At 44.6% G+C, this 14795-nt stretch overlaps 1 protein-coding gene across 4 annotated transcripts in view; it reads right to left on the reverse strand.

Moving 5' to 3' along the window:
* Positions 1 to 1788: 1788 nt before the first annotated feature.
* SEMA6A (semaphorin 6A) overlaps positions 1789 to 14795 on the reverse strand; it is a 129548-nt gene continuing 116541 nt past the window's right edge. For all 4 annotated transcript variants that reach the window (XM_043465853.1, XM_043465854.1, XM_043465851.1 and 1 more), the window contains one exon: positions 1789 to 6044. In XM_043465853.1, coding sequence (XP_043321788.1) covers positions 4840 to 6044 — 1205 coding nt within the window. In that variant the 3' untranslated portion in view covers positions 1789 to 4839. The remainder of the gene's footprint in view (positions 6045 to 14795) is intronic.

A 14795-nucleotide genomic window follows, 5' to 3' on the forward strand; every position in this document is an offset into this window, starting at 1 on the left:
CCACCTGATGCGAAGAACTGACTTATTTGAAAAGACCCTGATGCTGGGAAAGACTGAAGGTGGGAGGAATAGGGGACAACAGAGGATGAGATGGTTGGATGGCATCACCGACTCAATGGACATGAGTTTGAGTAAGCTCTGGGAGCTGGTAATGGACAGGGACACCTGGCGTGCTGCAGTTCATGGGGTTGCAAAGAGTTGGACACGACTGAGCAGCTGAATTGAACTGAATAGTAAAAAGCAATACATTTGTGCTTGGTAGAGTGTTCTACCACCAGCTTTAGAACCATGGGCAAATCCTTTTACTCAGTGGACCACAGCTCCCTCATTTTTTAAAACAGAAGGGTCAGACAAGCTGTTGGTCATTCTCTCCATTTGACATTTGGGTATAACTGGACAGGACAAACCTGTCAGTCACAGAAAGAGAAGGAAGCTCTCTGACCAGCCAAGGAAGGAATGGTCATGGAACTGAGTCAGTTCTGTTTCCAAAAGAATCCAACACTGGATGTGGGGTTTTCATGCATCGCTCCTACCAACTTGGCATACCGCTTGGCACACTGCCCAACAGCAGCCTCTTCCTGAACCAGTCCCTTTTCCACATTACTGCCAGGTAGCTTTCTAAACACAAACACGGGTGCTTGGAGCTTCATAGACTTCTAATGCCCTCCACTGCCCATCAGCTAGAATCCTGCCCATGGTACACAGGCCTCTCCTGATCTGACCCCTTTTCCCAGCCCTGTCCTGGCCAGGCTCTTTCACAGATCCTGCTCAAGGTTCGCTAAACTTTCTGTGTTGCAATCACAGCGCCCTTGGCACCATTGTACAAGTTAGCCCTTCTGTCCGGGTCAGACGTCCTGAGAACTGCTTCTATAAGGACCAGCTCGTATGCAGAGCCCCAGATCTCTGGGCCTTTCCCTCAGCACGTTGTTCCCATCTCCCAGTCTTAGAGGCCATGTCCACCCCTCCTTATAAATGAGGAGGCAGGGACTATATTCTAGTCAATTTTGTGCTTGATAGCACTTGGCCCGATGGGTGGGATTCAAGTTAAACAACTGGAAATAACTTAGTGAAAGGTGACTAGACCACCGAGGGGGTGTAAACTGAAACCACAGCTTTTCACACTCAAACTGATCCAAAACACTTGGAAAAAAATCATTTCAGAAGGTCAACAGTAAAATACTACAGCTGAAGACTTATTTAAATAACTTTTAAAAATACTTTAGAAGGGGGAAAAAACCTGATCTAGGCATTTCAAAATGCTACCCTGCAAAATAAAAACCAAGTGCTGCATTGCAATATACCTCCAACCGTGTCTTCTGGCTTATAAGAGATAGATGCTAACAAGGAGTAAAATCTGGCACCCTCTACCTTATTAATATGTAAAAAGGCTGAAGTCACATCTGTGCAAAGATCTATTTTTAGTGGACCTTACATACTAAAATCCTAGCCTTGATCTCTTAAACTATCAAGCCTACCATAAATGTTTGATGATGAACAAGCCCATAAAAAGAAAATGCATAAAATGAATCGAGGGAGTCAACGTGTGCTCTGCCTTTTAATTACTGGTGGCTTCTGCTCCAATCCTGCTCCGGGCTGGGTGAAGGCAGAGAAAACACATCAATAATTTGGGGAGCAGGGTGTGGGTACTGCAAACAAATGGGTCTAACTACATTGTGATTTGTACTTTGGAAGCCAAATAGAGATGGAAAGAGAAGCATCCTAGCCCAAAAGGGGAGGGGTGAGAAAGGAGGAAATTACGAGATAAATAAAAGCATTCAGGACACAAAAGAGAATGCAGAACAGTCTTGTTTTATTACTTTTAAGTAATAAAGAGCCTTTTCCTTGCCTTTTTGTCTTTTTTCCCTTTTTTTCTATTCTTTTTTCTTTTTTACAACATACATTAAGTCATGAATCAGATGTTAGGGGATGTGTAGATGGAAGGAAAATTGGTGACATCACAATATTTTTACAACTTTACAACAAATATAAATCTGAGTTGGTTGCATCTACCAGTGTCTAGCAAGGGTGGAGAGCAAAGGCACACTCAGGTTTAGGGACCCTCCCCCCACACGCTGTGGGGAACAAAAGAAAACAGGAAAAATACTTCAATGCAGAAGACCACCTCAATACCTGTGGGCATTTTAGGGTTAACACCATGAGTGATGGGTTGTGGGAGGCAGACATGGGTCTCTGTAACACAGCTAACACATTGATGCCCGCACATGGGGACCAGACAGAGCGGGTGGGTGCGGCACCTCATTTCTAGTGGGAGTGAAGCTTGGGGAAGAAGGCAGCAGGGTGATCTATACCCATCATCTTCCTAAATTCCCCATTTCTAAAGAAAGTAGACAGAAAGAGACAATATCTCTCTTTGCAGTGAAGTTTCATGGTTTCAGGGCACAGAGTTCACAGGGTGTGAATACGGATTCCATTAACAAAACAAAACAAAAGCATAACAACACAAGAACAACAAAAACCTACCCCAAACAAGAGCAAAACTGAAGGGGTGTCTGGAATAAAAAGGTCATGCATGTGTTCTGGCTACACACTTGGGTCTCACTCTGATTATGGAGGTACCACTCTTCACTAGCCAATTCAGTTATTCCCGATTGTCTTTTTCAGAAGTTTTCTTTTTAAGACAAAACTAAACCCAGAGATCAAACTGGAAATGAAAACGAGACAAAGAGACCACCAGATATACTGTTTAGCGGTTTAAAAAAACAATAACAACCAACAACAATGCTCACAGTTTACAGTATGTTGACAGTTCTTTGCAATAGAGTAAACAAAAGTCCCTTGTGTGTGCTTGAGCTAATGAAAACCAAGGGGAAAAACACACACCCCACCCCCTCCCCCTACAAACAACAGCCACAAAAGGATAAAGAAATAAAAAAAAATTAAAAACCTTTTGCCCCAGTCAACGTTTTTGCAGCATCCATTGCGGTTGGCCTTATTCTTGGAGTTACTCATTAATCACAGCAGGGACCAGCCTGCCTGCATCTATTTCCATATTATTTCTTTGTGTGCACTGCACGTGTGTGCCTAGCACATGGCTTGGAGACGACCCCCAGGTGCCTGCCCAACCTCACACAGCGTGTTCTGGCAGTGGACACAGCAGAAATGAGGACTGGGATGTTAGTCCCTTTTCTGCTGGCTAATGAGGACATCATCATGTTGAAATGATCTGAGAATACAAGGGAAGCAGGGAGCTCTGGAGGGAGAAAGGGGATTTGCCACCCACAACACTGGGATCCATGCTTGGCAGCATGGCCAAAGGGTGGTTGGAGTTGGCACCACTGGATGGAAGTGTGAATCGGGCTGCGGTGCCGCCCGGCTCTCCTATAACCATCACTAATGCATCCTCCTTCCCTCAGCTGGATGCTAATCTTCCAGAGGACTGCAGTGGGGGTGGGGGGAGAGAGGATCAAATAAATATCTGCATTTATTTCAAAAGGGGGAAAAGATTATCATAATGACAGTTTACAAGTGTACACAACTCAGGGTGTAAGGCACAAATTTACATGTGGAAAACAGGCTATTCACAGATGTAACCCCACGAAAAACCTGTGTGATCAAACCATTAATTTATGCAAGGTAGCAGCCAGCACATTAATTAGTTCACACCATTGGTAGATTTTGTTTGCTGTCTCACATGCAAGGTGAAATGAGATGGTGTTTCACAAGCTGGTGCCTTCACAGAAAGTAGGAACCCTTGACAAAGCTATGTTGGCAGCAATGGGACACGAGGTGCCATTCTCAAAGTTCCTCTCCTGGTTGCTTTAGAAGTTAGGATCTGGAAGGACTTTGAAACAAATTATTCTTTTGCATGTTATAGGCCAGGGACCTGACCAGAAAATTAAGCTGGTAGATTTAAATAAATATTCCCCTCTTTAAGTTTTTTTCTTTAGCTAGAGATCAGACAGTCCAAACACAAAGCTCAGAATTCCAGCTCCGACTTATTTACTCAGTGAATTTATTGTAAAAATAAAGAAACTCAATTATTCCAGTTAATGGATTTCACGTTAAATAGTTTTAACTATCAAGGGGGCTTTCTGAAGAGCTGTTCAGAGGATGGTATGTGGAAGAGTCCTTTCCTTAAAGAAAAAAAAATGTGAACAATAAATAAAGAGTTACTTGCGTTAACGGTCACGTTATTTCATTAAAAGAGAGGAGCAGAAATCTATGACATAGTTGCCCAGCATGGCATTCATCTGTTATAACAGAAAGCTGTAACTGGTGGGCATTTCACAGTATCTGCGCATAGTAAACTTCTGCCATTGTTAAAGTCTGAGTTAGAATTATCAATGAATTCTTTTTTTTTTTGTCTTTTTAATTCTCATTTTTAAAAAAAAAAATGTGTTTTGCAGGTGGGAACGCTAGCCCAGTGGGCAGCGCCCCGTGCAGTCATGGACATGATGTTGCCGTTGCTATCCACGTGTGTGTGTGTGTGTGTGTGTGTGTGCGTGCGTGTGTGCACGCGGGCGTGCAGACGCACACGGTGGGGGTGGGTGGAGGGGTGGGTATGTGTGCTTTTGGCTCATGTTGTGATGCTGATTGCAGTCTTTCGTGAGTCCAACCTGTTGCAGGGCGTGGGGGAAGAGTGAAGGAAGAGAAATGGAGGTGAGTCCCGCGTCGCGAACCTTCACCGAACCGCACGGCCCAATTGTCGACAGTCCCTTCCCCACGCTGCGTCCCAGGGAGGGACTCAGAGTCCCGGGCGCCGCCGCGGCCGTCTTGGTCGGGTGGGTACTCAGCCATGGAGAACCTTGCCGAGCTGAGCGGGCGGGCGCCTCGCCTTTTCCTGCTGGTTCGACACCTGCCCCCTCCCCACCCCTGGGATTATGTACACGCGTCGTTGGGCTTCATGGATGTGGAAAGAGGGGCAAAGGAGGGTTTGGGGGGCACGTCCGGCTTTAGCGAGGGCGTGCGCTTCAGCCCCGCCCGGGTCAGTGAGTTGTAGGCGCTGTTGAGGCTGGGCTGCCTCGACACAGTCACGGCCTGGCCTGAGGGCTGCGGCGAGCTGTGTGCCTGGATGGAGTCCACCCGCTGTGGGGCTGGGGGCGGGTTGTCTCCCCGGCCAAAGCTCTGGTTCCTGGAGAGGTGGGAGGAATTGGAGGAGTTAGTATTGTTTCTTTTGAGGGTGGCGGCCTGATGGCTTCTGGTGAGCGAGTTCGTGGGGTAGCTCCTCTTATAGTCCAGCCCGTAGGACGAGGAGGGGCGCATCTCCAGCCGCTTGCTCAGGCCGTTCTGCGACAGGGAGGCCCCGGGAGGGCCCAGGGAGGCCTCCCGCTGGGGGACTTTGGGGGGCAGGCTGTCCAGGTTCTCCACCAGGTTCACCCCGTGGTTGGGACTCTTGCTGCTGAGATGTTCCTTGATGGTCTTATACTCCAGGGTGGCTGCCTGGTCCTCCAGCGCCATCGGCGCCACCTCGCTCATTTTGGGCTGGTCCACGTACTCGTGCTGGTAGCTCTGCCGCGTGGTGGGCAGCACGACCACGCTGGGGATGTGGCTGGGGGAGGCCCGCAGGGGCAGGTCCGTGGGGATCACCGGGGAGCCCATGGGGGGCATGTCCTTGGTGCAGGCGTTGATGAGGTTCTGATTCCGTTCCCACTCGCGGCTGCCGCGGCTGGGCTTGCGTTTCTGCTGCAGCGTCGGCGTGGACTCCGGGGTGGGCAGGGCGGCCAGGTCCAGGTGGTGCTGATCGGCCTTGATGAGCATCTTGGCGGTGTTGCTGGGAGTGGCGAGCTTGCCATTGTGCATGAGTGGCGTGAGGATGGCCTCTGGCTTGGGGTCTTTGGACTGGGTGTCCCCGAAGAGGCCGCTTAGCTTGGTGACGCTGCTCATGGAGCCGCGGCGGGAGTGGGTGAGCTCCTTTTCCTTGCGCTGTACGGAGGACACGTCTTTGCGCCGGTGATCGCAGACGCAGTAGACGATGATGCCCGAGAACACGGCCCCCATGACAAAAGCCAGAATGACCGCGATGGCCAGGAGCGTGACAGGAACGAGCTGGTCGTGGCCTTTGAGATAGCTCTCCCGAATCACTCCTGCAAAAGACATCGCATATGGCGTGAAGAAGTGAGAGCAGACCCCGAGGCTTAATTTTGTTTGGCATTCACCCTGTTAATTAATAACAGTAATAAGTGACAATGGCACCTCTGCAGAACTTGTCTTTGAGGCTCCCTCTTGCCAAACATTAACTCATTAATCCTCCCCGCCCCACCCCCCAGGATGTAAATAGACTTCCGTTATTGTCTTCTTTGTGTTTTGAAAAGGTGCATTCCCCTCTTTTCAAGTATGGGCTCTTTCTAAGTTGGTTCAGTCCGTGGAATATGGCAGTTTTTTTCCTTTCCAAAATCTAATCCTCTTTCCCTTTTCGTCTTTTTTTCAATCTTCCCCATCATAAAAGTGCCAGTGAGGTATTTTTGAGTCTGGAGAAATAGGCAACACTTTTATGCATGTTAAATGAACAAATGGCACACTGCTCCAGGCTTCCAGGGAGTTTGCTGATGACTTACTTCCTGGTGGGCCCCATGGCCTCTGTCTGGAGAAGAGCTAGGTTAGCATTTCAAGCAACCGGGAGAAAGACAGTGGGTATCATTTATATAAAGCCCATAGATTACAAATGTTTATGCTGATTTTGCATCGATTCTCCAAAAACAAACAAAAAACCCATGTAAAAAAACTCAATTTTAGGGAAATATGCTGAATATTTGAATGAAGCTCTTCCTCTACTTGAGCTGAAAGAATATTTCAAAGTAGAGACCATTTGGGGTCCTGTAGTGGGTTTGAGAAGTGTCAGGTCTCATTATTATAGCTAGAGTTTGCTGTCACGGTGAGATTCTTCAGCAGAGCTAATCGCTTCAATTTAATAAAAATTATGTGACTCTGCCCGTCAATAATCTTACACTACATTAACCAAGATGCTGTGTTTCTGAAGAAAGTGGCTTTCCCTGTTCCTGCTTAATCAGCCACCAAGCTGAGAGACTCTAATCAAATGCAAACACTGAAGCTTTTATTTTTTAATGCCAAGTGAGAATACACATCACAATTGTCAGATCTTAAGTGCTTGATGCAGTAGCTGAAAAAATAAAATCTCAAATACCTCAATTCCTGCCTCTGGAGAGTGAAAGAACATGAATACATTAGAGGCTTTAACATGAGCTGAGGAAATGTAAACATTGTTCCTATTATGGAAATGATAGTAAGACAGAAAATGTACCTTCTCTGGTCTCAGGAGACACATTTTTCATCAACTAAATCAACTCTTTCTGGAATATGTTTAATGTATTTTACTGGCAGATATCAGTAGTACAGAATGAGAATAAAATGAAATAAAAATATCTACCCTTTCCCAAACCCACAACACACAACTTCTGTTGAAAAGCTTTGTGTGTGACACCCGAGACCCTGAGGAAATGCAGCTTTGTCATGGGGTTTTTCTATTAAAATATTTTGATTGGTGAAGCGATGGTTTTTAAAACTCAGAAAACTCAGCCTGGAGAAGAAAGCATTCTCTTTCTCTTTTCTTTGTGCACTGTCCTCATCCCCTCAATCGTGACATCACAGTTGGTTGCTGTGTAAATGACTGTCCTGGGACAAAGGATTGCAACTGCAGGTAGGGGAATAAGTATTAGAGAAACAGCAAATATCTCTTGAGAAACAAAGATTCTGTGATTAAACAAATGCCCTTGGTGTTGAAGGGCAAGGGAGGAAACACCCAGGGAAAATATGGTCAGACACTGACTAATTTCCAAATGTGACACTTGTCAAATACTTTACGATTTATCTTCATGAACTTTTAAAGGGTAGAAACTGAGAGGCAAAAAACCAGCAGGAAATTCAGCTAAAACTCAACACCTTTTTAGGTTGTGGAGCTCCCCAAACAGTGGGGTGTCTTGCATCCAAATATGTTTTAATACCAAGGAACTGTGCTAGTGAGAATTCCTTCCTTAAATTTGCATTTCCTTGTAATAGCAACCAATTTTCTTTCAACTTTGGTTTTGCATGGTGTTCTACTGAACATCATTTTTAACCACCTACATATGATGGCACAGAAATGTACACCCGTGAGTAAAGTGGGCTTAATTTCGCTTATTGACTTGGTGATATCAGTGGGCTGTAACACAGGCTAGGCCCCACCCAATACAGATATTAGGTAGATTTTTTCACAGCGGTGGGCATTTCTTGGGTCCCTTCTGGCAACTGTATTTATGGGGGCTCCCCAACAAATTCATACTTGTGATAGGTAGTGATCTACAATTGACTGTCAATTTACAGTTTAAATGACCAGGATCGTAGAATAAGGCTAGAGCAATCCATTTGTTTCATTTATTGTTTAATTGGGAAAACTGCAAAATTTTAAAGTATATACATTGCTTCTTAACTTTGCTTTTAGCTCCCAAATAGTCTTTCCTGTCTGAAGGTCCTTAACTATCTGAGTCTCATGGACCCCATTTGCTCTTTCACTGGGAAAAACTTTTAGTGTATGACATTTGAGTTCAGGTTCTGACCTTTGAGAAAAATAGTCTCACACAGCTTTCTTTGGCTCATTTTGTTATGTAAATAGTGTCTTTAAAAACCTTTCTGCATTTCTTGGGCTTTGAGATAGCTACCTTGAAACAGGTGGCTTCCCTCCTCTGCTTGTGCAAATTCAGAAAGTTAGAAACAGATCAGAGATTAAGTTGAAAGCAAAGTCAAGAAGATAAGACGTGAAAAGTTATTTTTGGAAGATGCCTTCCAAACTTAAAGCTTTCTGATTATATCATGAGAAAAGGGCAAAGCAGCATCTGTGGAAATGATTAAATCAGCTTTGTACAGATGGTCATTGTAAAGACTTGAACACACCAGACCTGTCAGTCAGGCTGAGGATAGTGTAACACTAGAGATCTCCAAAGGGCTGGAGTTTTAGGCTCCCACTTACTGCTGGGTGACCATTGAGCAAATGACAATGTCTCTGGGCTTCAGTTTTTTCCATCTGTAATGTGGGGTGAACACCCTTAATCTTAATGCCTTACTGCGTAGTTACAAGAATCAGTTGAGATAATGATTAAGAAAGAGCTTCAGTACAGCAGTCTGCTGGACACATCTAAAGATCAGAGGAAGCCACCAAAGAGAGATGGTGATTTAGTAGCTCACGGAGAGCTTAAGAGTGACAGTCACAGCTTTGCCATTAGATTCCATCTGCTGTGGGTCTCCCAGAGGAGGGGTAGACGTGTTCTTCCCAGCTCCAAACCTTGGGCTGTGCAAATGTTGCCAAAAGTTTGATATGTTGAGGCAACATCAGGGAACATGCCCTGTTTCACGATTGCCTGTAGGCCCTGAATTTTGAAATAAGTTAAAAAACAACAGTGGAAAATGTTGAGCAAAACACGGTGACTATTTGGGCTTCCCAGGTGGCACTAGTGGTAAAGAACCTTCCTGCCAGTGCAGGAGAGGTAAAGAGATGCAGGTTTGATCCCTGGGTTGAGAAGATCCCCTGGAGGAGGGCTTGGCAACTCTCTCCAGTATTCTTGCCTAGAGAATCACTTGGACAGAAGAGCCTGATGGGTTACAGTCCATGGGGTTGCAAAGAATCTGACATCACTAAAGTGACTTAGGACGCATGCATATTAATAGTTAGACTCCTAGTGGGGTAATAATCCTACAATCAGCTCCTTGAGGGTAGGGTACATATTTTACATGCATTTATAATCCTCACATCCCCAGGGCTCTTAGTCGGGCACTTACTAAGTAACTATTAAATAAATGGGTTTGCAACACATTTAGAGACAGCTTTTAAATAGACTTCTAAACTTGGTGGGTCATCTTTGAAGTGATTTGCTTCTGAAATCACAGAACTATATCTCCATATAACAATATAATCATACTAACAACCATTAGATGAAAGAAATCTATAAAGGTGCTCAATATGTATTCAAAATAATACTAGGATAAACTATTTTTAAAGTAAAAAGATATTTGTTCTGGGATAATTCCAAAAGAGAGGATGAAGGTAAATGGGTTATTTGTAACAGCTGAGTGCACCAGCGAAATCAGCTAATACAAAACCAATGCGTCTTTGCAAAGGGCTCAGGGTTGGGATTGGAGGAACATGATTGCTTCAGGAGTGGCAAGGAAACCCTAGGCAAGTGGAAGGGCCTTTGTAGGGTGGTGCCTTTTCCATCCTGGGCTGTTGGAATACCTTCCTCTACCAACCCCTGGGCCTTCTGCTTTCACCGGTTGAAAATGGGACATTAGTAATGAAAACAGTATCTGAGAAACCCTTTGCATTGATTCATTAACCGCCAGCTATTTCTCACCAGTCATGAGGTGCTAAATGGTTATTCTTTCCACCTTCCTATTGGAGGAAGCTAGACACACAATGGCTGAAAGATTTCTCTGAAATCATGCCTTAAATTGGCAGAACTGAGAAAGAATAGAATATCTACTTTTTTTTTTCTGAGCTGAGAGAGTTTTCAGAGGCTGCTGGAAGGAGGTCTCAGAGGGGCAGTGTGAAGCTCTTTAGAGGCTGAAAAGATTATGAACAACCCCGCCCTCCAGGCCCTACAATATGTAATTCACAATCAGAGCAGTTATAAATGGCAAAATAAGAGGAAACCCAACACAGTTCTGATTTTTCCCATGATGACAATGTCCATGCACTTTGAAATGTCAAACATCAAGTTCCTTATTTAAATAATGGTTTTTGGTAGCTCAAAGATTGTCTACCATTGCCTCTAGTCTGCACAGGATGCCCAGTGCCAGGCTTGGGAACAACATGCCTCAGAAATGATACTTTCCTAAACCGGACTGAATTGTGATGTTGTTGGTACCTTGACTGTCCTCTCCTGGACTAACAAGGTTTTTACAAAATGCACCTTGTGGCTGCCTTCAGCAAACAATTACGGAGCATGGATGAAAGTCCCTTGGTGGGCTTTGGGGAGACAAAGATGAAGGAGGCCCAAAGTCTGTGATTCAAGAGGGGAGAAGGCAGGTGCTCACACATGAACTGCATCCAAAGCCCAGAAACATCACGAGATGATTGCTTCTACCTAATATGGATGGACAAAGGCTTTATATAGGAGCTGACGTTTGAGCTAAGTCTTCAAGTGCATGGGATGTCAATCCAAGTAGAGCAACAAGAGCCAAGGCATGGAGGGGAGGAAAGCGAAGGCTGTGTTCAGTAATGGCCAGTGGTCCAGCTGCCTTCTAGCCTCTTAGCTCTAGGGACCACCTTTCTTCTGCATTCTTATTGCTTCTGGGCTTTCACACAGGCTGTCCCCTCTGCCCAGAAAACCCCTGCTCATCTCCCAGCCCTCCGACCTCCTTCAGGTCTCAGCTGACATGAAGAAACTGTCTCCAGTTCCCTCAAGCCAGTCTAGCTCTTCCTTCTGTTAAGGGTTCCCAGAACTCTGCCCCTCTCTCTCCTAAAGTCATCACTCTTATGATGCTCTGTTTGTTTTTTACACCTAAATCGCTCCAGACAGCTCCAGGAAGGAGAGATTTCTGCTCCGCTGCACCCCCAGGCATCCAGGTGCTCAGTAAATGGCTGTTAAATAAATGGTAAATGAATGCATGACTGAATGAGTACTTGGAGGGGAAGGCAGGGGTGAGAGCCGAACCCCATTTGGAAGCAGGCTGTGAAAAGCCTTGAAAGTCTGAAGAAGATGTTTAGAAGACATGTCCGTTTTGGAAGGAAAATTACTGGTTAATTTACCTGTGATTTCAAGGGTCTTCTTGCCTGAGAAAGCTGACTTTCAGCTTATTCTGTTCCACACTGAATCCATTATTGAGGAACTACAGGCTTCAAAGAGTTAGTACCTTTGCATCAAAAGCAGAGCCAGCCTACTTGAATTTATTATCACTGTTATTAAAATTAAGACTCTGTCTTCAACTCTACTTATCCCCGGCACCATACAGACGTGGCTGGGAGATGTTACCCGTCCTATCAAAAAAATGAAGCCAAACAGACAAAGAAAAATACATTTACTCTATTGCACCTATTAAACTAAGTACCAAAGGAAAAGCCTTACCCATCCCCGCCCCAGTTACCTTGCTAAGTACAGGAGACCTTCGACCGCCAGAACTTTGAAATGGTTAAGTGCACACTTTCCCCTCTCACCCCTGTTCACTGGACTGCCTGTTTCAGAGCTGCTGTGATATGATGGATGTGTCTGTCTCCATAGTGAAGTGATTAATAGGCATCTGTGTGAAGCGGGCCCGGTGACCACAAAGAGGACAAAGCCTCTCTGTGTCCTTTAGAGAAATATGCAAAGGCAAAAAGCAGGATGGACATTTCCTCCACCACCGAGCCAGAGCGGGGTTCGTGTTGGGCCTGAGAGCTAAGAAAGATGGCAAGATACCAAGAAAAGCTCTGGAGTGGGATCCCCTAAAAATAGACTCTTGCTTCTGCTTTATAGTAAGACAAGCCTGTAATTTCCTTGAAATCCTCATAACAACTTGGGTGAATGGAATCCAACAACCCAATTTTTCTTGTTTGAAAATCTTAAGTGCACCAAAATGCCAGCCTCAGAGTCCTGCAAGGCAGCATGAATGAATGAACGAGTCACGGGCCAAGCATCGCAGCCGCTAACCACAGAGGACCCGCTGTAATCCCTGCTAAGAGAGAAAAAAACAAATAGGGGAAAAACCTAACTGCAGATAATTTATTCTCAGAGCCACACCCCACCCCATGGAGATGACCACACGGAAAGTGCAGGGGGAGCTCTCTGTGGTTATCTCGGCAGGAAGCAGCCTTCTCCTAGTCTTACACGGCATAATGTGAACCAGATGGTTTAGGAATAAACGGAACCGCCAGCAGCCATGGAAATGGGCTCAGAGTGTATAACTCAAACTTTCCCTTTTGCTTTTATTTTCAAATCTTTTTTTTTTCCCCCCTGGCAGGCCGAAGATTAGGTACTGGAAGGGCCATGGTCTGTCTTCCAGAGGTATGAAGTTAATGACTGACCACGCCACAGCAGAGACAGCTTCCTGGCTGTTTAATATCCTCAGTTCAGAAGCTATTTTAAAACTCCCATATTGAAATGATGCTGCCTGTGGTCGTCTGCGGATGAATCACTTCCAGTCCTATCACCTCTGAAACTGATGCATTTTGATTTGTTGTGGGGATGCCATTGTAGGAAGAACAGGGAGGATGAGTGTAAAACTTCATTTTTCCCTCCTGCCAGTGGGAGGACTGCACCCAGGGCGGAGATGAGGCCTAGAATGGGGGTCATGATCAGATCATTTTTAAAAGCCATGCTTTGGAATGTTGACCTGTGGTTCCATGTGTTGAGACTGTCACTGTCTTTGTAAAGGTAATGACTATTTCAGATGGGCCAAGTTTTAAGCAGAATTTGCATTGTTTACTTTCCTTCTTTTTGAGGTTTGCTTTCTTAGAAGACTAGAAACCCAACATCTAAAGTTTTGGAAACCAGACAAGGCATTTCTGTTTTCCAGCTTCCCGGTCCCATCTTCCTTTGCTCTCTTAAGAGACATCAAAGCTACAAAATAAGGAAGTAGATCATCTTACAAAATTGTGGAATTTGGGTCATTTTTTGGGATTTTTTGCAGCACTCTGATTTTTTTCCTCTGCAACGCAAAGATAAAACAAATTTGAGGAAACAGGTTTGTTTAAATACTCTTAAAACTTAAACTTACTTTTGAGGAGACAGGTTTGTTTGAATACTCTTAAACTTACTGGGAATATAGTTCATGAAATCTGGGTTATAGATGAGTCTGGGTATTATTGGTTAAGAATGTAAATCTTGAGATCATAAAGACCTGGCTATCAGTCTTGGATCTATAACTAACTAGTTGTGTTCCTGGGCAAGTCACTCAATCTCTTTAAGCCCCAGTAGTATTGACTATGGGATGGGTGTTGTGGATGGATTAAATAGACTGAATAAACGAATTCATGTAAAGCGTTTGGCACTGTGCAGGACACATTTAATGCTCAATTAATATGTAAGGTGAGTGTTTCCAACTGACAAGTTACCTGCTTTCTGTGTGGGCCCAGATAAACTGTTTTGATGCAACATTTTGTTTGAGTTCAAGTGTGTTAGCCAAGAATGTAGAGATAAGGATTTAAAAATACAACAAAATCTTGGAGAGTGACCTTAAATAAGATAGCCCATACAATTTGAAAAGTGTCCTAAATTAGGGTTACTCAGTAACTTGTTAGAAATACAAATCCTTGGGTCCTACTTGAACTTTTGAATCAGCATCTCTGGCGATTGGGTTCAGAAATAGTTCACTAAAGCTTGAGAGGCACTGCCCTAAATGATAGGAATAATATTCCAGAGAACAACATCAAAGTGTTTCACTTTGAAGTCCAACCCCAGACAGCACTGAGGCAATGTATAGCCAGACTTGCTAAATTATTTGTAAAATAAAACAAAAAAATGCAATCTTCCTTGATGTTCACGAAAGTATGAATCTTTAGTGGATCTTGTGTATGACATTTTCTTGCAGTTGCCATATTCTGACAAAGAATACAAAATTGATGTGATTTTATTGGCGAGAACAATACATCCCTAACACTTTCCCTTGGTACCTGACAGAAGCTTGACGTATGGCCTAAAACACTGTACCACTACTTCTGTAACAGAATCAACCCCTTCTGCTAGAGACAGAAGCTGCTGGGAAAATGCCCACCATCTCTTTATTTGCCCCACCATAAAGTCACAGGAATTTCTCATGCTCCCCATCTCTGTCCCAGGGGCCTTCAGTTAGTGGATGGTACTAGAGAGCCCAGCCAGGACTGGGTCTCAGGGACAGAGGAATAAGAAGCTTGGTAGGAACTCACTACCAAGTGG

The sequence above is a fragment of the Cervus canadensis genome, chromosome 4, assembly GCF_019320065.1.
Source record: "Cervus canadensis isolate Bull #8, Minnesota chromosome 4, ASM1932006v1, whole genome shotgun sequence".
NCBI classification, from domain to species: Eukaryota; Metazoa; Chordata; class Mammalia; order Artiodactyla; family Cervidae; genus Cervus; species Cervus canadensis.